The sequence below is a fragment of the Marmota monax genome, unplaced genomic scaffold (genome assembly GCF_021218885.2).
Source record: "Marmota monax isolate L192 unplaced genomic scaffold, Marmota_monax_Labrador192_F-V1.1 WCK01_AAM20220418_F8-fsc01434, whole genome shotgun sequence".
Classification (NCBI taxonomy): Eukaryota; Metazoa; Chordata; class Mammalia; order Rodentia; family Sciuridae; genus Marmota; species Marmota monax.
This window is the reverse complement of record NW_026693584.1, coordinates 20,461-43,325: the sequence shown is the minus strand read 5'-3', so window position 1 is coordinate 43,325 and position 22,865 is coordinate 20,461. Positions and strand designations below refer to the sequence as shown.

At 58.0% G+C, this 22,865-nt stretch overlaps 1 protein-coding gene across 1 annotated transcript in view; it reads right to left on the bottom strand.

Moving 5' to 3' along the window:
- Positions 1-22,865, bottom strand: part of LOC124102861 (cGMP-specific 3',5'-cyclic phosphodiesterase-like) — a gene marked incomplete at its 5' end in the record, with an annotated part of 56,052 nt that overhangs the window by 13,980 nt on the left and 19,207 nt on the right. Inside the window, 7 exons of the mRNA XM_046459290.1 lie at positions 1,245-1,345; positions 3,973-4,060; positions 9,823-9,917; positions 11,322-11,447; positions 15,092-15,238; positions 19,869-19,928; positions 20,934-21,109. Coding sequence (XP_046315246.1) covers positions 1,245-1,345; positions 3,973-4,060; positions 9,823-9,917; positions 11,322-11,447; positions 15,092-15,238; positions 19,869-19,928; positions 20,934-21,109 — 793 coding nt within the window. The remainder of the gene's footprint in view (positions 1-1,244; positions 1,346-3,972; positions 4,061-9,822; positions 9,918-11,321; positions 11,448-15,091; positions 15,239-19,868; positions 19,929-20,933; positions 21,110-22,865) is intronic.

Sequence of the window (22,865 nt, the reverse complement as noted above, 5' to 3'; positions counted from 1 at the left end):
ATTTCAATTCTGGAATATTTTAATAAAAAAGTGAGTAAAAAGTGTGACATCAAGTGAGATCTAAGGCATTTTAAGGTCGGGACCTAATGAGACCTAGAGGTTCACGTTAGCTCTGTCTACCGTGTTCCTACACATTGTGAAATAGAGCGCAAGGCTCTGGAAGCCAAGGAAGGCCTGGTAAGTTAGTGTGCCTCTGTGGTCATCCCAGGAGCTGGCAGGGTCAGCGGGTGGAGCTGCTTTGGGCCCACCACTGCTGAGTATCTGAAGAACTACTCGGCACAGTGCTCAAGGTCCAGCTGGAGACAGACCCAGGGAAAGGAACGCCCGTGGGACGGCACTGACCATCCTGCTGAGAACCAAAGTCAGGCAGGTGTCATCTGGTCAGGTGAGACCCACGAGGCCCAGAAGGCCTGGGCAGGCTGTGAGGTCACAGGTCGTTCTCAAGTGCCTGGTCATGTGGCAGTCCTTACTCAGCAGTTACTTGACGGGAAGTTCACTGTGTTTCCTTCTGTTCTCCTTAACTCAGTGTCCACCCTCGCGCAGCAGGTGTGTGGGTGCTGCTGGGGCCTCGACAGTGGACATCTGGCGTAGGTGGCTGGGTGTTTGTGCTGTCTGCTCTGCTTCCCCTTACAGTGGCTCAAACTGGCCCAAGGACCCTCGTGCAGAGGACAGGCTGTGCTCCTGGGAAATCGGGGGACCCCCACTCCCCATCTCACAGAGCACCAGCACTCTCCCTGCGAGTTGGAAACCCCCGACTGTCGGGCTCTCGGAGAAGTGCCTTGCTGGGCAGGTGCACAATCACAAACGCCACCTTCACAGTCTCAAAGTTGTACGTGAATGTCCCCTTCTTGTGCCAAAATCAAATAAAAAGAACCCTGAGCTGCTATTTTGGCTCTGGTAGCTCTTCCTGCCCCCGGGGTTGGATGGTGGCAGGAAGGAGGTGCGGATGGAGTGAGTCGGGTGTGGGAAAGGGGGAAGGCCACAGGCCCAGGAACCTTCAGCAGGAATGACCTTGAGTCAGAGATCTGGGCGATCATGGCTTCAGAGACACCATGGGAGATGAAGAAGGGAAACAGCCATGTGTTCTGTGAGTTTTAGCTCCCAGTGAGCAACGGCGGCTGCTACAATTAAAACTCCCTGCCCACCTGAGGGTCAGCGCTGCCAGGGGTCTGAGGACTGCCCAGACCTGGGCCTGGTGCAGGAAGCCTGCAAGACCTGCCTCAGAGGGGTCTCCTGAGACTCACTTGATGTACAGCGCCAGGTCTGTGGCCAGGATGGCTTGCTTGATCACCTTCAGCGCGGCCTTGTATTCTTCAACGGAGAGGCCGCTGAGAATCTGATTGCCCTTGACAGAGAAAAGAGAAGCATCACTAGCACTCCATCCAGAGACGCTGCGGGGAGCCATCTGCGACATCTGGAACACAGCTCCGGTCACTTGCCCCGAGCGGCGCGGGAGATGGCACCGTCTGCTCTTCCCCGCCACCCTGGGTGACATGCCACTTGTTCCCCAGGCCTGAGCACAGACAGAACATCTCCTGGCCACCTACTCTTCCTTCTGGCAGGTTTTGGGCTACAATCTAACAGCAGGTAAAACTGAGAAGTGAAGGGGTGTCAGGAGCGGAGCTGCGAGGGTCAAACTGACGATCCGGGTCACGGCCCTGTGGCTTCTGTGATAAGCCCAGAAGGATCCTCAGGTGAATCCACACACCTTGGTGGCTCTCTAGTGTCAGACGGAGTAGAACGCAGAGCGCAGACACACAGAAGGCGCCCAGAACATCTGTGAACGGAGTCAGATGTGTCTCGTTAATCAGCGCCAACAAGAGCCCAGAGGCCTGGGGACGAGGCCAGGAGGCAGAGGGCTTGCGGTGAGGACCAGGCACCTGCCGGCCGTCCAGGCGAGGGCCAGAGGAGCCGAAGCACTGCAGCAGTGGCATGGCTGAATCAATGACGAAACGCGTCACTCAGCCACGGACATAGAGGTCCTCTAAACACTGAGTCATTTTAGATTCTGAGCCAAGCAGAGATGCTTGTATTCAAGATAAAACAACCTCAAGCACAACCGGAGGCGTCTTTAGTGCTACATTCTTAGTTTTCCTTCCCAAGCAGAGGCTGTAACTTCTGTACATCATGTTAAAAGATGAACTACACAGCAGGCCTCGCTGTGGAGGCCGACACACGCACAGCCGATTCCACGTGTGCCAACACACCGTAACCTGTCCTGTCCAGTAAAAGAAGGACTTCCAGCACGCGGGTGGCAGAGCTGCCAGGAGGACAGCACGGCCTTTCCACACGACACCACACACACATTTCTGCAGAGTCTTGGTTTGAAAAGCTGCACACTACGGGAAAACAGGTCAGAGACACCCTGCACAGAACCAGGCCCAGGCCAGACCTCTGGCCAAGCAGGTCCCCAGTGCCCCTGAGATGTGAGAGTGAGAAACCAGCAGTGGAAATGAGAAGGTGGGCGCTGAGGCGAAGCCAGGCAGGCCAGGGCCCAGGTGACCGCCAGCACCTCCTGGGGTGCCTGTCTAACATTCTTAAAACAGACCCTGCCCCCAGGAGACTGGGCGGGGGCCTTCCTTCCCTGCTGAACTCAAAATCCAGCACCCACAGTTCTGGCTCATCGGAGCCCCGACAACTTGTGTAAGAACTGCTCCTATAGTACACTGCAGTGACACAGGGACCAAGCCGTGACAGTCACAGGCCCTGGCCACGCCCCCCACGAGGCCATCTATGGGACGTTCTGCGGAGGCTGGAACAGGCTGCGTGAATCTTCACCTCCATGACACCAGGGTCATGAGGAGTGGGAGCAGGTCCTCACACCTCAAGTGACAGCCAGCAGGTCCTGTGCAAGGTCCTGCAGGTGAGGGGACGGGCCAGGACCTGCGTCTGGACACCTCCCTGACACAGGGAGTCTAAGGGCCAGGCTGTCTGGCTCCCACTCGGGGGTGCTCTGTGGGGAGCACGCATTGCCCAGAGGGAAGTGCTCCACGGGGCTCCCTGGCTCCTGGCACAGGGGCTTCCTATCAGAACAGGGCTGAGAGCACCCGGCCCTCCGACGCCTGCTCTCCAAGTCTGGAGAGGCCTGCAGGCAGGTGTGGGTGAGGAAGGCGCTAGCAGCAGCTCACGGGAGCAAGAGGGAAGCCACCATTCAGGAAGGGGGAGCCTGAGCCTTCACATCAAACTCCCAACTCCCCGGCACCGGCCATCTGGCCTCTCCATTGAGAACCAGGGACGACATGGTGGGACCTAAGGGAGCTGGAGGACTTTAACTTACAAAGGAGGGACAGAGATTGCCTTGGACTCTGGGTATTGTCCCCAGGCTCACAAAGGCACTAGCCCAGGGCCCACCCACAGACGAGGTGATGTGTATGCTTTGGGGTCACCCATGCCAGTGCTTGTCAGCACAGCAGTCAGGACTTCCCTCTGTCACCCGGGTCACACGAGCAGACAGAGATGGCACGGAGGCACGAGGCCTGCGCTCGGCAAACGCCCCCTCAAATGCCCTGGTGCTCCTCTCCTGCCTTACTGCCCTTAGGTAGGGAGGTTCTGTGCACGGCCTACGTCTGCGCACATGGACAGCGGTCCAGGCACCCCGGCCGTCCAACAGCACCCTTCCTTGACAACATGGTAGCATTAGAGGTTTTAGTGAAGAGAAGGCTGTGTGCTTCTTGGTGGCACAGCAGTGCTCAGTGTGCGCCAGGCCAAGCCAACGCCCAGCGCCACAGTGGGAGAGGAGAGCTGTGACTCCAAAAGCAAACCCCAGGCTGCAGAAGCCACAGAGCCATTCCCACGGGGCGGCCAACGCAGCCCCGCAACCTACGGGGCAACGTGGAGACGGCTCTGGTTGGCAGAGGCGCTGCGAGGTCTCCGCGGATCTGGTTCCTGTTGCTACCCAAAAGAGAAGGGCGCGTGTTCAGGCTTAGAGCTGCAGGTGGGAGCAGCAGGCGGGAGCCGCAGAGGGGGACTCACCGGGCTGTTGAGGATCATCAGGCACTGGTCGAAGTGGTGGTGCTCCATGATGGAGTGGCAGTACAGCTGGGCCAGCGGGTGCTCTGTCCTGTGGGCGTGGAGAGAGGAGAGGCCGCGTCCTCAGTGTGGCTGAGCTCAGCAGACGGCCTCACCCAGCAGCCAAGCCCGCCCGCCCTCCGCCCTCTGGGTGAGCAGCCACCTCTGGGAGCAGGCAGACCGCCCCGAGGCAGGAGAACCTGCCTGTTCTGAGTGTGAGCAGTGTTGGTGTTTTAGCAGAGTGGACCGGCAGTGTGGGGACAGGAAGGGAGAGCCGCCCCAGGGGTAAGAAAACACCTGTTACACATAAATATTATCGCACACCTTACAGTCTTCAATTTTAAAACTGCATCTGACTTAGACTCTGAACCAATTCACAGGTTAGCTTTGCCTTTGCAGTCACGCTCAGGCGGGGGTCGATGTTCCCAGCACTGATGAGGTGGGATTCAGGGGCCTGTCACTGGACCGAGCTGCCCAGGGGGCTGCCCAGGCTCGGCCCCCTGGAGGGAAGCAGGCGGCTGAGTCAGTTGGTTCCTGGTTCCTGCAGTGCCCGACGTCGCCAGCTCTCTGAGTTGACCCAGTGGTGCCCGGGTTGAGCCGAGAGGCATGGCAGTGCCCAGTTCAGCAGGCGGGAGACAGCCAGGCTGCACAGGGCGCACTGCCTGCATCCAGTGCTCGCCTCTGGCCCTGCGCAGCCCCACCATCTGTGCTCCCAGCTGCAGGAAGGGGCCGGTGAGTGCTGGCAGGTGTCCGAGGCCCCTGGCTAGTTGCCACTCCCTGCGGTTCTCTGACCAGCAGGTGATTTGTGGAGGCTTCAGAAGGTGCTCCAGGCTGAAGGACTGTGAGGTGGGAGCGCCAGGCCCAGAGCCCGCCTGCCTCGCCCATGCTCACTCCTGCACCTCGTGCTTAGGAGAGACTGCTCCTCGGCAAGGGGAAAGACGAGCAGGCCTTGCCGGAAGGAGAAGGATGCCTGGGCCACCTGGTGAGCTAGGAGGCCCAGGGGGCTTCCAGGAGCCTAAGCCAGGGAGGCTGCAGGCCTTGCGCACTCCACCGTCCCAGGCCGTGCCTGCCGGGAAACCAGGCAGAGAGCGCTGCAAGACGGGCATCCCGGTACGTGCTCTGGTGACGGAGGTTCAGAACCTGCTTGGGTGGACACACATGGCAGAGAGGGGATCCGAGTGCATCTCCTGGCCTGTATCACTCTGACTAGCGCCTCGGTGCTCCACGTGGCCTCCACGGGCTGCCTGGGCTGGGAAAGGCCGTCAGGGCCCCGACACAGCAAGCTGGAACGTCAGCGGGCATCACTTCGTCAGATGCAGACAGGGTGCTTCCCCTCGGGGACTGGACAGGTGCAGGCATGCTCGCCTTACATCTGAGAGCACAGCCTCGGGAGCCACAGGAGGGAGGCAGGGCCCACGCTGCCGGCTCACAGCCATGCTCAGAAAGCCAGGCCTCGTACCCTGCGGCCTCCCACTCCGGCAGACGCTGGTGCCCAGGAGGACCTAGAAAACCACGCGGGCCGGGGTCCACTCCCTGAGCTCAGAGCTGTGGCACTCAGCCTGCCGGGCCAGCCACAGGTCCAGCTCTGACAGCGCTGTCAGGGCGTGTGCAGAAACAGGAACCTTTGAAACAGCAGGCAGTCAGAGCCCTCGGAAGGCCACCCTGCCCCTCCCCAGGACCACCAGCACTGGCGGCCGAGACACGCTCCTCACTCAGGGCCCAGACCTCTCCCGCCACCTTTCCCGCCATCTGTCCCGCACACCAACGCCCTGGGGTCTGCACGGCCTCCCTTCTCTGCGCCTATTTTAAGCTGGCGTCCATCTGACCCTCCGACCTCCTGGCCCTGGCTGGCACTCCCCATCTCTTCACGTCACGGATAGACACACCCCGCAGCCTCGGGGCAGCGGGGCCCAGACTGATGGCCGCTGCCCCCACCCACCAAGGCACAAGGCAGGTCGTGGACCACACAGATGGCTGAGGGCAGCCCAGGGGACATCCAAGACCCGTGGTGTCAGCCGGCACAGGCCCTGTTCCGAGCAGGCGGCAGCAGCGTTCAGTCCTTCAGAGTCACAGGCCCCCAGTTCCCCAGGGTGGGCTCTCCATGGCAGCCGCTGACCTTGGGGTGTTTGGACTGACTCTTCACTAACACCTGGGTCTCCAGGCTGCCATGACCCAGCCTTGGCAGGGGCCCCTCACACTAGACAGGCTCCAAGGGTGGGCTTGTGACCCCACCTGCACGCTCCTTGGTCCCCTGGAGGCTGTCCAGTCCCAAAGGCAGGGCAGGACGCCAGCCCCTTCCTGCACCTCCATCTCCAGAGCTGGTGGCGCCCTCAGGACTCCTCTCCAATCTGGACGCCAACCCTTGTGGGACTGTGCCTTCCACCTCCCTCTGTGCCACCCACCAAGAGGGCCCGCCCCTGTCTTCATGCAGGTGACAAGTGGTTCAATTTTAACTTGAACACTGGTCCTGGCCGACACTCCCTCCTCCAACAGTGGAGCTGGACCTCACTGGTCCTGGCCCACACTCCTTCCTCCAGCTTGGAGCTGGACCTCACTGGTCCTGGCCCACACTCCTCCTCTAACAGTGGAGCTGGAACTCACTGGTCCTGGCCGACACTCCCTCCTCCAGCGGTGGAGCTGGACCTCACTGGTTCTGGCCGACACTCCCTCCTCCAACAGTGGAGCTGGACCTCACTGGTCCTGGCCCACACTCCTCCTCTAACAGTGGAGCTGGACCTCACTGGTCCTGGCCCACACTCCCTCCTCCAACAGTGGAGCTGGACCTCACTGGTCCTGGCCGACACTCCCTCCTCCAACAGTGGAGCTGGACCTCACTGGTCCTGGCCGACACTCCCTCCTCCAGCGGTGGAGCTGGACCTCACTGGTCCTGGCCGACACTCCCTCCTCTAACAGTGGAGCTGGACCTCACTGGTCCTGGCCCACACTCCTCCTCTAACAGTGGAGCTGGACCTCACTGGTCCTGGCCCACACTCCCTCCTCCAACAGTGGAGCTGGACCTCACTGGTCCTGGCCGACACTCCCTCCTCCAACAGTGGAGCTGGACCTCACTGGTCCTGGCCGACACTCCCTCCTCCAGCGGTGGAGCTGGACCTCACTGGTCCTGGCCGACACTCCCTCCTCTAACAGTGGAGCTGGACCTCACTGGTTCTGGCCGACACTCCCTCTTCCAGAAGTGGAGGTGGCCTCACTGGTCCTGGCCCACACTCCCTCCTCCAGCGGTGGAGCTGGACCTCACTGGTCCTTGCCCACACTCCCTCCTCCAGCGGTGGAGCTGGACCTCACTGGTCCTGGCCGACACTCCGTCCTCCAGCGGTGGAGCTGGACCTCACTGGTCCTGGCCGACACTCCCTCCTCCAACAGTGGAGCTGGACCTCACTGGTCCTGGCCGACACTCCGTCCTCCAGCGGTGGAGCTGGACCTCACTGGTCCTGGCCGACACTCCGTCCTCCAGCGGTGGAGCTGGACCTCACTGGTCCTGGCCGACACTCCCTCCTCCAGAAGTGGAGGTGGCCTCACTGGCAGGTCCAGTCTCCCTCTCCAGCACCCAACGGTCCCTGTGTTACACAGGCAGGACTCACTCAATGCTGTCTGTACTGGTCATCACCATTTCTTGGACCATGGCCTAAAGACGGGATCCACACCTATGTCTGCAGCCCTTCTTCCAGGGGAAGTGCCACACTCTACAGCCCCATGTCATTTCCTCCCCTCCAAAGCCGAATCCCGTCAACACAGCAAGATGGTCTTCCAGTCCTACTGCGGGCGTTTCTCTCTGAAACCCAAGGGCCACGCTGTGCTTTCTCTTGTGGAGTCTGCCCCTCCCCCCTGGGTCCCCCACGGCCTGCTCTTACAGTGATGATCCCACCTCCACCCGAGACCCTGCTTTCCTCATCCACCCGTGCCGTGGGAGAAGCAGGCATGAGCAGTGACTCTGTCCCTGAGTTCACGGGCGCCTGCGAGACCCCGCACAGCTGACCTCTTGGCCGCGGATGGTGAGCCACAGTGTCAGACAGAGACCTGGGGCAGCTGCCTGGGAGGCCTCTCCTATCTCAGAGAGCCTTCCTGAGGGGTGGCTCCAGCGACTGGGTCCTGCTGCCCCTCTGTGCCTCTGGCGCTCTGACTTTCTCTACTGAGGAGTTGGGACGTTCAGTGGGGTCTGCCCAAGGTACACCCCTCGGAAGACAGGGCTCTCTATGGGAATGTTTAGGTTGCTTTTCTCCCTGGAGCCCCCGTGAGGAAGACCCAGCTTTAAGTATTGCCCGTTTGCTTAGAAGGAAAGAGAAAACCCTGGAAAATTCTTAGCTGCTTCTTTGAAAAACCACAGGAAGAGATGAAAGTCTCTGAAACTCTAACTTTTTTAAGAAAGCTATCATTTGGCCCAAGTCTGATCTGAGCAACATTCAGCATCCTACGACTTTTTCCCAGGATTTTTTGTTGTTGTTAAGAGAGAGGATGATGCTCCTCCAGATGTTTATCTGGTAATTTTTTTATATAAACAAAGAAAAAATAGTTGAGTGTATTTTCCTCACTGTCAGGCAGAGCAGCAGGGCATCATCTCTGTGCCAACAGCCCCGTGACGAGAAGACCCTGGGCTCTGCAGCGGGGTGGGTCCATCACAGCTCGTGCCCACTGGTCTTTAGGTCAGGCTGCCGAGACGTCACCTGTGGCTTGACTATGCTGGGAATCTTTTCTTGTCCGCGTTGTTCCCTTTCATAACTTCTCTTCAAGTCGGAATCAGGATGAAATGCAGGGGACAAAGGACCTGTCACCCTTCCAGTTCTCCAAAAGGCAGGTTTTCAAGAGGGACCAGCAGCCTGTGACACCAGACCGGAGCCCAGGATCTTTCCCTGCCGAGGGTCAGCACGGGACACGGCTGCACGTCACGCGATTCTTTCCACAGGAAGCTTTCGGGCCACGCAGAGAAAGGCCGAGAGCAGAGCCTTCTCCAGCTGCAGGACGTCTGGTCCCTCAGAACTCCCGAACGCTCACTCCTGTGCCACTGAAGGACACTGGCAGAGAGAGGTTCTGCATCAGGATGTGGACTTTTCAGCCAAGTCGCTACAGGAAAATGACAATGTCACAGAGGCTCCACCGTCTGCTGAGGGGTGATGCCGCCTCTCTATGGGGCCTGCGGCAGGCGCCCCACTCGCTTACGGCCTTGAGGTCAGAAGCTCTGGTCCAGGCCGAGGGTCCTCCCTCAGGACCACCAGGGGCAGGTTCCAGTGCCACGCAGCGTCTCTAGCATCTGCTACTGAGCTCGCACAGCATGCCCCGGCCTTCCCCTTGGCCTGGGTGCGGTGACGCCACCCTGAGGTGGCTGCATTTTCTCCATCTGCAGCTCTCTGGCCAAGGCCACAGAGGGACTGTGCAGGGGAGTGGACTGGGAACTCAGATCTGGCCACGAGGCCTACTTCCCCATAACCGTGCTAGGTGCCTCCCCTGACCCTGACCCACAGAAGCCTTGTCCAGAGCGCGGCAAGGGAAGCACATGTCCACACTGTCCTCTCTGCTCCAGGGGAAGCTGCCCCCGAGCAGCCTGGGCAGTTCTCTAGAGATGCTCCTACGCCGGGAGTGCACGCACCGAGGCACAGCTCCCGCCACTGCCAATGAGACACCATCCTCACCGAAGCACCCGAGCCTGTGGCCTGGGGAGCTGGCCAGCCAAGTGCTGTCCTTGGTCGTTCCCCTAAACACAGCCCGCGTGCATGGAAGGAGCTCAACTGAGACTCCCACCATCCACTTCTTTCTGTGGCTTTAACTTTAAACACATGCCCCACAAAGGCAGGGAACGCTCACCGCTGTATGTAGGAGTTGTTCACGCCGCGGTGATCCAGGTCGTGGCTCAGCGCGGCGATCAGCAGCGCCAGGACCTCCAGGTCGGTCAGCTTGTTCTGAGGGTGTCGGGGAGGAGAGAGGCGGTGAGGGCGCTGCGCGGCTTCACCAGGACCCACTCTGCGGGAAGCAGCGTGCAGGCACCTGCAGCAGGGCACCACAGTGCCCCTCAAACAGAAGCCAAGGAGTCTCAAAAGTAGTGATCTGTCCACACCGAGGAAATATCATTTTGGGGGATTCTGGGGAAGGACCCCAGAGCCAGCCAAGGGCTGAGCCCTGAGCCACACCCCAGCCCCAGGCCACTGACTGTTCACTCTCTGTGTGTTTAGGGAACCCTGTGACAAGCCTTAATCCACTTTCCCTCCTTCAGTTCCCTGCAGACTGTCTCCCTCGCCTGTCAGCCGCGGCACCACTCAGAAATGTGGGCATGGGAACTCCAGCAGACCGCAGAGACCAGACGGCCAGGGAGAAAAACCTGGCTTTCGAGATGTAAAACTGTGTTCCCGAGCCAAACGTGGGTCATTTCTGAGTCTGCCTTACGGCCTCGGGGCTTCCAGATGCGAGTTGGATATGGCGCAGGCCCTCCTGCGGAATCGCTCAGTGCTACGGAACAGGTTTCTAAGCACACACAAAGACCGCTGCTTCTGAGCACCCTCTGCTTAAGTGTATCCTATGTCTCATGAACGTTTGCCCCGGCAGGGAAACGCTATCCAGCATCTGCACAGCCTCTAGGTCAGCGGTCACTTCTACGCCCGTGCTGGGCCAGCGCTCCACCACCGCTGCGGCCCAGCCTCTCCTGCTTTCAGATCTAGCCGTGTGAACCCCTGAGAGCTGAGACAGACAACAGCTGTGGACTTCATTAAAGAGCAGAGTGAGGAGTCTGAACTAATGGAGGCCTGGGATGGATGCAGGACCCGGAGGACGACTGCTGATCCCTGCTGGGATAGGATCTCAACAGAGATGGGGTGAGATGGGAAGAGCGATCGCCTGCACTGCGTCTGCACGTCTCCCTCCAGTCCCTGGTCAGTGTCGAAGGAAGCAGACCTTTCTACAAGGTAGCCCTCGGAATCATCTCAGTGCTCCAGAGGAGGCAGTGGAGAGCCCGGGGTCCCCAAGAGGCCCACTAGCCGTGGGCGGCTTCTGGGGGGCGCTGCTCTGCCTGGGGCGGAGGGGAGCACGGAAGGTGGGACTTTCTCACCCCTCCAGCGCTGCCTGCCACAGGCGATGATTGCTTTCCTACAAGCATTCTGGATAACAAGAGGTTTCCTAAGGGTCTGCGTGGCCGCTCGTACTGTCTGTGACAGTGAGCCACGAGGCGTTTTGCTATCCCAGGCTTTCCAACAAACGCGCCCTCTCCAAGTGGCAGGTAGCTAATTCCAGTCCCCACTAGTGCACATTAAAAGGACTTGGAAGACCCTGCCGTCCCTCTCCCGGGCACTGGCTCTGAGCGGCTCCATGCGCACCTGGATCTTGCCGGCTCTCAGGGCAGCGAACATGCACTGGGCAGTGTTGAAGGCGTGCCTCCAGTTGTGGTAGGCCACATGCTTCCGGTAGTTCTTCTTCACACTCAGGACCCACCTGCACAGCACCTGTGGAGACAGCACAGGAGTGACAACAGCCCAGCACTGCACGCTGCGGCACAGGCAGTCCAGCCCCATGCCCGACCCTGTGCACGAGGAAGCTCCTGGCCAGGGCCTGCTGGGGCAGTTCCAACCGGAGCCCAGGAACCACCAGGCTATCCAAGTTAGACATCAGATGCAAAACGCTGCGGACGGAGAAAGGCACCCTTGGCACGGCAGCACTGGCTGGCTCGTCTTGGTTGTTAGTGCACCGCAGCGTGTGTGACAGTGGGGTGCATTCTGACACATTCACACGTGCACAGGACAAAATCTGCTCATTTCCCAGGTCCCCAGTACTTCCCCTCCCCTCCCCTTCCCCGCCCCCAGATCTCTTCCTCTCTGGCCCTCCTTCTGTGATTTCAGGTATCTCTCCATTACAGAGGGACTTAAAGTGGAGTCCTGGGATCCGTTCACAGTGTACACAGCACAGTGCGGTCAGCTCCATTCTGCAGCCCCCCTGTCCTTCCCCTCCTCTCTCCCCCAATCCCCTTCCTCTATTGCTCTCCCTTCTATTTTCATGATATTTCCCTTTTTAAAATTCCTTAGTTTCCTGTGACTTCTGTATATGAGAGAAATCACCCAATCCTGGGCTTTCTAGTCTGGCCTCTTTCACTTACATGATGTTTATCAGGTCCATCCACTCACCAGTGAGAGATCACTTCATTCTTCCTTACAACGGAGTAAAACTCCACTGTGAATATGCACATTTCCTTTATCCATTCCTCTGTTGATGGACACCTGGCCCAGTTACACCACTTGGCTCTGTGACTGTGCTGCTATAAACATCAGTATGCCCACATCACTGTAGTATGCTGACTTTAGATCTTCTAGATAAAGACCTTCCTTTAAGGAATCTCCACACTGCTTTCCAAAGTGGCTGTATTAATTTGCAGTCCCACCAATGGTGGATGAGTGTACCTTTTCCCCACAACCCTGCCGGTGTTTATTACTGTTTGCAGTCTTGCAGGAGTGAGATGAACTCTCAGAAGTTCTGGTTTGCATTTCCATGATTGCTAGGGATGCTGAACATTCTTCACACACTTGTTGGCCATTGGAACTCCTTCTTCTGAGAAATGCTGGCTCAGTTCATTTGCCTGTCGATTGCGTGGGCTCTCTATATTTTTGGTGTTAAGTTTTTGAGTTCTTTGTGTATTTTGGATATTAACTCCTGTTGAAAGAGTAGCTGACAAAGATCTTCTCCATTCCATAGGCTCTCTCCTCGGGCTCATTTCCTTCACTGTGCAGAAGATTTTTAATCTGATGCCACCCCTATTTATTAATTCTTGGTGTTATTTCTTGAGCTTTAGGAGTCTTATTAAGGAAGTTGACCTGTGCTTTCTTATGACAATCAGAAATTTTCTGGTCTAATTCCTAGGGTTTTGATCCACGTTGAGTTGACTTTTCTGCAGGGTGAGATGGGGATCTAGTTCCATCCCTCTACATATGGATTTCCGGTTTGCCCAGCACCTTTTGTTAAACAGGCTGTCTTTTCTCCAGTGCATGTTTTTGGCGACTGTCGAGTGTCAGACGGCTCTAAGTCGGTGGCGTGTCTCGCGTCTTCTCTCCACTGGTCCCCTGTGGTACAGCCCGAGGCCAGGTGGTGGGCCGCCTCCTGTGCTTCTCTTCTTGCTCAGCCTGCTTTGGCTACTCTGGTTCTCTTATCCTTCCAAATGAATTTTAGGACTGTTTTTTCTACTTCTGTGAAGAATGTCACTGGTATTTTGACCGGGATGCACTAAATCTGTAGATTGCTTGCTAAGATATCCCACCCTGTGGCATCAATTAGGGGAGCCTGAGAAGCCACACCTGTAGGGATTCTCCCTCGGAGAGCAGGCTCTTCCTGGGCTCATGTGCTGCACATCTGCAAGGGTCATAGGTGCCAGGCCTTGGGGTGGGGTGGGGCGGGGCAAGTGCATGTCCAGCTCCAAGTCCTAACACACACTGATGAGATCTCTGACCTTTCAAACTACGCATACGTCTCGGGCAAAGTTACTGCTTAGCTACCAAGCACCAGGCTTTTGAAAATTGTATATGCAAAATAAAGCTCTGGGTCCACAGGAAAACAACAGCAGCAAAAGTAGCTTAAAGATGGAGAAAGAAGCTCATCTCTGAGCAAGTGCCACAGTCTGGGTTCATGAGCACTGAACACACTCCCAGAGCCTGGGCTGAGCCTGTTATTCTGGGTTTAGTTGGCGTCAGAGCATGAGACTGGTGCTCCATAGCAGGAGGGAAGACCGGTGGGTCTACGGACCACAGTCCGGATCTCCTGGGCCCCAAGAGCAGGTACAGCCCATGGCTGGCCTGTGGGGTCCGGCTCCCTGCCCCCAGTGACGTGGGGTCTGGCTCTCCCCGCCACCACGCAGTGACATGGGGTCTGGCTCTTCACCCCCTGCCAGTGATGTGGGGTCCGGCTCTCCCCCCATGCAGTAACGTGGGGTCTGGCTCTACCCCCCCCCATCATTCAATTCTTGACTTTCTAGTCTGGCCTCTTTCACTTAGCATGATGTTTTCCAGGCCCGATTCCCCCCCTACAGTGACGTGGGGTCCGGCTCTCCCCCTACAGTGACACGGGCCCCCCCAACAGTGACGTAGGGTTCGGCTCTCCCACCACAGTGACTCGGGGTCCTGATCCCCCCAACAGTGACATGGGGTCCGGCTCCTCCCCCACAGTGACATGGGATCCGGCTCTCCCCCTACAGAGTCATAGGTATGGTTCACTTGGAGAAGGACGGGCTCACACCTCCAGCTATAGACCTGATGCAGGACCCTGGCTGTGTCTGCCCACCTTCCTCTCTGGCCATGGGCCCCAAGAGCAGGCACAGCCCCCAGCTGGCCTGTCCCAGGCATGGGTGGACACTTCCATAGCAGACTGACAGACAGAGTAAGGCTTCTCTCCAGGGAGGACAGTGGTACCCGAGACAGGGTGTCCAACTGTGAGTGACTTGCAGGCCGAGTTATTCCCATATGGGCCTTCTGTCCACACTAGTTCTCGGGCACTGGACAGAGCACTACAAGGCCAACAATTCCTGGGTATCTCCAAATGGGAACGAGAAGGTCCTGACTCGAGTCTTCTGGGAGGCCAGAGTGAGGGGGTCAACCAGCTCTCGGCCTCACCCACAGGTGACCTGTGGGCACGGTTGGCCTCCCGTCAGTGCCTGGACCCTTGCTGCAGACAAGGACACTCACGATTGTCCTCCTTCATATACTGGTAGTATGTCAGCCACCACCTTGCACAGCCCTGGCTCGGACCTCCTGGGGACGAGAGCCCAGCTCCTCTGGACGGCTCCCAGGCCCCTCACCCCGCTCCTTACCCTGCTCGCACCCCACCTGTCCACTACCCAGCCTTCTGCATCCAGCTCCAACATCTAGAACACTCCCTTGACTTCGGCCTGGAGCTGGACAGTGATCAGTGCGTCCTGTGGGTCTTTAGAGGGACAATGGCTTTTCTTTTAACACAAGGAAACCCAATGACTTGGGAGGCCGGGCAGCGGGAGACTGAGGCCAGCCTGGGCAACCCGGCAAGACCACGCCTCAGAGGCAACACGGCCTCTCGGAACCCAGCAGTCCTTCGTCCAGGCTGGCGCCCAGCGCTGCCTCCCTGGCCGATGCCCCACCTCATGCTTCATCTGGAAGCGCTGCACGAGGCGGAGGTCAGTGAACATCCGGACCGTGCACAGGGCCGTCTCCAGGTCCGACAGCTCGAAGTCACTGAAGTGGAAGTCTGTGATCTTGAGGGTCTGGGCTGATGGCACCACGGCAGCCTTGGGTGAGAGGAGAGAGAGAAAAAGCTGTTACCTGAAGCGGCAGCAGACCACGAAGCCTTCTCACGTCGCTCTAGGGAGCCAGTTCACTGTGATCGTTCATTCTCTTGTTTTTAATGTGGCTCTAGTCTGGATTATGAAATGTCCCTCAAAGCCCATAGGTCAGTGATACTAAATAAAAGCCAATTGCTCTAAATGCTGCCCACCAGCTGCCAAGGCCTGCGTCCACCACGCCAGCACTTCAGCAGTGGCCACTGGGAATTCCGGTCATCCTGGCACCGTGGTCGAGGGGTTTGACTCTCACCCACGTGTGTCCACCTGCAAAGTCAGCAGGCCGGAGTGGACTGAGGTTCCACCTTCCCTGAGGCTCCCCAACCTTCATCTCTGCCCCAGCTCTCTGTGCCTCTCTCTACCTCCTCACCGTGGGGCCGATGCCGCACCATGAGTTATGGGGGTCTCGCTGGGGCCTTCCTGGGTAGGACCAGCTCTGCCCCTGATTCTCCTGCACTGAGGTAGGTGGGTGGGTGCAGCCTTTGCCACCACCCCTGACCAGAGGGGACCCTACCCGCTGTATGGTGTGGAGGAGGGTGGGCTGCAGAGTGCAGCCTCCCTGCTCTCTTCAGAAGGCTACAAATGAAAAACAACCACTATCAGGCAGCAAAGGCAGGAGCAGGCAGAGGGATGGGATGCACACTGCCCATCACCGCGGTCACGTGTGACATGCTTTCCCTTCACCAGCTTCACATGAGAGTGTCACTTCAGACCTTAAGAGGGACACACACAGAATATACAAACTCAGATAAGGAGTTTGTGATTTTAAAAATCATAAAAAGAAGAACAATCATAATTTCTAAAATCTGAGAAAACAAAGAGAGATTAAGAGTAGATTAAGAGACACCCAAACTGGTTCACACTTAGGCATATTGCTCCAAACACGGTACCCACACATCAACAGAAGTCATGCACAAGGACCCACATGTGAACTGGAGCCACAAACAGCCATGCACAGGACTCGGCACCTGGAACCCAGACCTGGTTCACACCTAGGACACAGTGTAGCTCCATACACACACCCCACAGGAGAACTGGACCATGCACAGCCATACACAGGGCTCAGGACCTGGAACCCAGACCTGGTTCACACCTAGGCCACAGCATATCTCCATACACAGACCCCACAGGAGAACAGGACCATGCACAGCCATGCACAGGGCTCAGGACCTGGAACCCAGACCTGGTTCACACCTAGGCCACAGCATATCTCCATACACAGACCCCACAGGAGAACTGGACCATGCACAGCCATGCACGGGGCTCAGGAACTAGAATCCAGATCTGGTTCACTTAGGCCACAGCATATCTCCATACACAGACCCCACAGGAGAACAGGACCATGCACAGCCGTTTATAGGGCTCAGGACCTGGAACCCAGACGTGGTTCACACCTAGGACACAGTGTAGCTCTACACACAGACCCCACAGGAGAACTGAACCATGCACAGCCACTTACAGGGCTCAGGACCTGGAACCCAGACCTGGTTCACACCTAGACCACAGTGTAGCTCCATACACAGACCCCACAGGAGAACAGGACCATGCACAGCCATGTACAGGGCTCAGGACCTGGAACCCAGACCTGGTTCACACCTAGACCACAGCATAGCTCCATACACAGACCCCACAGGAGAACTGGACCATGCACAGCCATACACAGGGCTCAGGACCTGGAACCCAGACCTGGTTCACACCTAGACCACAGCGTAGCTCCATACACAGACCCCACAGGAGAACTGGACCATGCACAGCCATACACAGGGCTCAGGACCTGGAACCCAGACCTGGTTCACACCTAGGCCACAGCATATCTCCATACACAGACCCCACAGGAGAACAGGACCATGCACAGCCATGCACAGGGCTCAGGACCTGGAACCCAGACCTGGTTCACACCTGGGCCACAGTGCAGCTCCGTACATGGACCTACCTGAGTACAGGACCATGCACAGCCATGCACAGTGCCCAGGAAGGGCTCAAAGCTGCCTCTGAACCTCCTGCAGGAAGTCATCTGCTCCTAACACCACTAGTGGCTAAGGTGAGCATGCCCATCGAAGCAGGAGCAGCCAAGGGAGCTCTGGATCCTTGCAGCTGAGTCGGAAGGAGCCAGGCACTGTCACTGACTTCCAAGATGAGCCCATCAGGTGACTGGCAGTGACAGAGGTGCTACAGGTGCAGGTCCTCGTAAGTCACCTGCTCAAACCTTCTTGGTGTAGCCTAGCTCCCCAGAGAGGGTTTTCTGAAAGCAGGGGACAAAGCTCCTGACCTGCCCACCAGCACTGACTCAGCCATTGCCCTGGACCACCCTGGTCCACCTCGACACTGTCACCAGCAGCTATTGGGAACTCAGATCATGATGAACCGGTGCACCTGCCTGGAAGGTGGAGGTCAGGAGGCAGACCTCTCTGGACTCCTGCCTCCAGTCCCACTTGTCCTCTTCTTGCCCTCGGGCACAGCAGGCCTCTCAGGACCCCAGCTCCGTCTCCCTCTGGACACACCTCTAGTGGCTGCAGAGACCCCCGTGAAGTTGTGGCCTGAAGCACAAGTGCCCCTCCAGGAGGATCCCAGGCCTGGCTGTCCTTGACCGATTCCCCTACCGCCTCTCCAACCAGGGCCATCACAGAGAAGGCAGGCCCTGGTCAGCCCACGCTGCCCGAAGGCTGGACAACAAGTAAGATTTTGTTTCCTCCCAGCGTCCTAATTTACTCTCTCGTAACCAAAGAAGCCAGCGGGGTTCCTCCTGTGACCTCAAGCGCTGGGCCTAAGGATCTTTCCAAGGCCCATCAGAATGCTGGGCTTGGAGTACTGCTTCCCTATACCCACCCCTAAGCCAAGAGAAGGTGTTCGAACGGATTGAAGACTCAGGCACAGCAAGGAAAATCCTGTCAACTAAGTCCCTCACCCTAACTTGAGAACTTTCTGTACACAGGCATAAACATGCAGTATATCTCAGCACATTGTTTGATTCTCCTGAGAATAAATTTCCAAAAATAAAAGTGAAGGAAACTTGAGGGCCTTTCGATTGCTTTTGGGTTTTAAAGTGAGACCAATGATGTCATGGAGACAGCAATTTTGGCAATTGATGTGGGGGGCAGACACCTGTGAGGTCGGGCTGCAGAGGAGTTTCACGCAGGGAGTGACAGCCGAGTGGAAGCCAGTTGCTGAATTTCAGTGGGTTTCAATGAATTGCTTGCCCTGCAAGTGCTGTGACCCTGAGGTCCCCACTGCAGCTGCCAGAAGCCACCTTCCCAATGGAACAACAGATGGCTTGGAACAATACACAATACAGCAATTTCCAGCTATTCCAGAGTGTTTTTTCTCTTGCTAAAATTATAAACATAATTGAGAAAATGGTTTTCAGATTCTTTTGAAAGACAGTCCTACTTTCGAAGTGAAAGGCAGAGTTTGGTATGCTGGGGGCTCACTTTTTTAACGTTATCTTTATAAATTCCTCCACTTGCTGGTTCTTATTTATCGGGACACGGTGGCAGAGTGACTTGGCCTCCCTAGTTCTGCTAACCAGTAGCCTGGGACCAGCACCCTGCTGTGTCCTCCCAAGGGGCAGTCCCAGCCCACGGCCCACACTGGAGAAGGAGGACGCAAGCAGCCCAGCCAGCTGGGCACTGCCAGTGGGCAGTGACCTCCAGACCACATGCCTTGCAAGCAGGGGAAAACTGCCCACTAAGTCCAATGCTAACAGGGCACCCACAATACAGGGCCAGTGCCACCCAGAACCAGGCCCAAGATGCCCTCCTTCCAGAGAAGTCAGCTGAGCCTCTGGTACTGCTCCTGGCCACTCGCTCCCACTCACGGGGTGCCCAACCTGCAAGTGCCACTGCCTCCTGCCTGCCAACGCGGGGTGCTGTGCCAGTGGGCTGCAGTCCCCGCTCTCCCTCACGCAGTGTGGCCTAGCGCCAGTCTCCTGCTCCCCTGGCTCCAGGGGCCCTCACAGCCCAGCTGTGCATTACCAAGAGAAGCCGGGCAGAAGGCCCAGCCCGTGGTGATGCTGCTCCCTGGCCATTCCTAGGCAGCTCGTCACACCTCTCTGTCATGTGCACGGACTTAACATCAGGGGCTGAGTGGGCAGACTTCCAGGTCCCCACCAAGGCCATGCCGAGTCGGGCAGAGCGCAGGGCGTGCCCCGAGGGTGTCCGTGCTCGTCTCCCCCTGGGCTCAGCGCACTGGCCTGTGTGGATCAGTTTCCCACACAGCAGGCCCAGCCGCGGGGTCAGAAGCGGAAGCCACACGGCAGACTGTGAAAGCCTCGTGTCACTGAGCCTGTCAGATGAAGGCCCCACAACAAGACGGAGCTGGGCCTTGGCCTAAGCAGGATGGAAGACTGAAGCCAGGGCTGGAAGCCCAGAGTCACGAGTGCCACCAAGCCAGCCGTCCTATGGCTGCGCTGAGATCGGTGACTCTGCCCGGGAGAAAGCAGAGCTGAGGAAGGTCCAGCGGGTGCCCAGTCGGCTCAGCTCAGGGTCGGAGTCCGGGAGCTGCGCGGGCAGCTGTCCCGGGAGGAGCACGTGGGCACCGGGGTGCGCTGCGGGCAGGGCCTGGGAAAGGAGGAAGGGCTTACCGCCAGGGCCTGCAGCTCCCTGGTCTCCTCCTCAGCCGCCGAGGCATGGTAGGACAGGACCTGCAGGGAGGAGGGCGGCGTCAGGCAGGCAGGAGACGGCAGGACAGTTGTCAGCTGACCTGCTGGGCCTCTCGGGAGGTGACCTGGCCCCTGGGAGCAGCAGACCCCAGCGGCTGCCCTCGGTACAGAGGGAGAACCACAGCTGGGGCTCTGAGGCTCCCCTCGGGAAACAGGAAGCTGACCTGGGCAAACACTGACTCCAGTTATTTTTGCTTCTGTACAGAAATTAAGGGAAAAGATTGCATAAGCTGACACCTTGAAGCTGAATTTGGGAGGAACAGGTCTTGGAGTGGAAGAGCAGACTTCACAGGGCAAGGCCGCATGTAGACTGCAGGGTCCCTGCAGCTCACTCAGCACACCCAGGGGACAGGGCTGGCACAGCAGCCCAGACATGGCGCCCAGACGCTCCTGAGGGCCTCAGCCAGAGGGAGAATGAGGGCCTGGAGCTGGCTCTCGCCCACCCCCTCAGTGTCCCCTGGGACGGTGACAGCCAGGCTCACTCCTTCCTACTGACCGCAAGACCCCTAGCTCCTTTTCCACCAAGGGACTGATTTTACTTAAAACATCTATCAGAGTTTTTAAAGTGACGACGTGGAGGTTCTGTTCTGAGGAGGCCACGTCCCCAGCCCCCAGCCACGTGCGGGATCCGAGTGTGGAGGGCGGGGCCCACAGTCTACCTGGGGACCGACACTCCTCTTTCCCCGACTTCCTTCCCTCATTTGAATGCTCAAGCGTGCTTTGGAGTTTTGCTGTTTGGGTTTTTAAATACTGCTTTTGTGCATATCCCCACGGAGGGAGGGGGCTCAGCTCTGGGCAGGGGGCAGGCCATGGTGGCAGACCCTGTGTTGACGGCCATATCCCGAGAGAGCTCTGCAGAAAAGCCAGGGTGTCCCAGCAGAAGCAGCCACAGGACCTCACAGGGTCCTGGAAAGCTCTGCGTGGGTCTCCCTGGCTTCCACGGAGGCCGAGGACCGGTGTGGAGCGGCGGCTTGCGCTCTGGCCCACCTCCAACGTGACCATCTGCTGGGCCATGGCCCGCTCCACCGCCTCGTACATCTGCGTGTTCTGGATGCCCAAGCCACAGAAGATGACAAAGGCCTCGAGGAACTGCTCGTCGCTGCGGCTGAAAGGCCTGGCCTCGCCCGTGCTCTCGTCCCTCTTGTTGACGAGCTGGCAAACCCCTGTGAGAACGAGAGGGAAGCCGCCGTCAGGTCCGGGCCGACGCAGCACCTGCGGGTGTGCTCTGCTGTTCTCCTGGCCAGTCTGCATCCCCCCCCCACCGCAGCTCGGAAAGCAGGCCAGACCTGTCCATGAGGGCAGCCCAAGCTGTCCCGACACACCGCTGCTGCGATCAAGAGTCCCGGAGGACGGTTCTCCTCCAGCTCAGTGTGGAATTGGATCAGTCGAGTCCCCCAAGACGATCTGTCCTTTAGAAACTAATTGGATCTTTGAGCACTTGCCAAGGGACGATCTGATGCAGCCTGGAATTCTGGGTCACAGACAGCCCTCCTCACCCAGACCTGGAGTTGGACGCAACAGCGCTCAGAAAGGGTGAGGAAAAGAGCAGCCTCACACAGCACCCAGTGGTCCCGGGATGCCCCGGAGCACCCGGGAGAGGCAGGTTTGCAACCCCTCGGATTCCACGGATAAAGCCATGGTGTACTTAGAAGGGCAGATCTGGCCGGACCTTCCAAGTCCTGACCCTCCTGGAAAGCCAAGCCTGGGGGAATGGAAGCCTGCGTCGACGTCAGGACAGTGTCCCCTGAGCCGACCACGGGGACCTGAGCTGGGTGTCTCCAGGAGACACGGCTGCCGCCGCCTGGGCTTGGGTCAAGCACATCGCCAGATCCTCCTCACTCTGTGTCTGGGTGTAGGATAAGACCTCTAGCTGGGAGCGGTAGTACGCGCCTGTGATCCCAGAGGCTCTGGAGGCTGAGGCAGGAGCATCAGAAGTTCAAAGCCAGCCTTAGCAATTTAGGGAGACCCTCAGCAATTTAGAAGACCCTGTCTCTAAATAATATATAAAAAGGGCTGGGATATAGCTCAATGGTCAGGTGCCCCTGGGTTTAATGTCTTGTACCAAACCAAACCAAACAAAAAAACAAAACAAAAACCTCTACCAGTTTCCACCAGACAGGCACCGTGGGAAGTACTGAGGATACCCATCTCCGTGTTTTAAACGCGTGCTTTCTCTGCACTGAAATACTTTTGAAGTCATCTTACAATCAGTAGCTCCTCATATTTTACTGAAATCATTTTTTTCCATTCATGGAGATAAATAAAATGTCTGTCAACGCATGGCCTCTTGTGAGCAATGAGGTGTGTTCTGCTGCCTCAGCAGCACAAGCACACACTCCGGGCGGGGTCTGCACCTCCACCCTCTCCTCCCATCAGTCCTGCCCTGTCTGCTGACAGGTAACAGTCACATGGTGTGACGTCGACAACGCCGGGGGAAGAGCCGATAGGGTAAGCCTGGTCCACCAACTCTGGTTCCCGTGGGTCTCCCGGATGGCCTGTTGTGGATGTCGATCAATACCTCACAGGGACAGGTACTGACCTCGCTGTGAATCTAACCTGGGAGAGTCAGCGTCTTAGAGATGAGGTCACTGCACTCGAACTCGGTGCTCCTGCTGCCGATGGCACGTCTGTGCGCCTGCCCAGGTTGCTCCCCAGGCTTTGTCAGGGGGAAGCTTTGCAGTACTGTTCTCCGACAAGCTGGTCTGCCTGTGTCCTCCCTGTTCATCCTCCACAGCCGACAACCGACCCTGGCTCTTGCCAGGACTTCCGAGCGGCTCCCTGTCACTTCCCACCCACGTCACTGCAGAGCTGCGGGCCTCCTTCAGGTCCCTCTGGGCTTCATGCCTCCTTCCGTGGGATCTCCTTGGGCCACACTGTCAGACTTCCCAGCAGCTTAGCCTGGAACAGCCTTGAGCATGG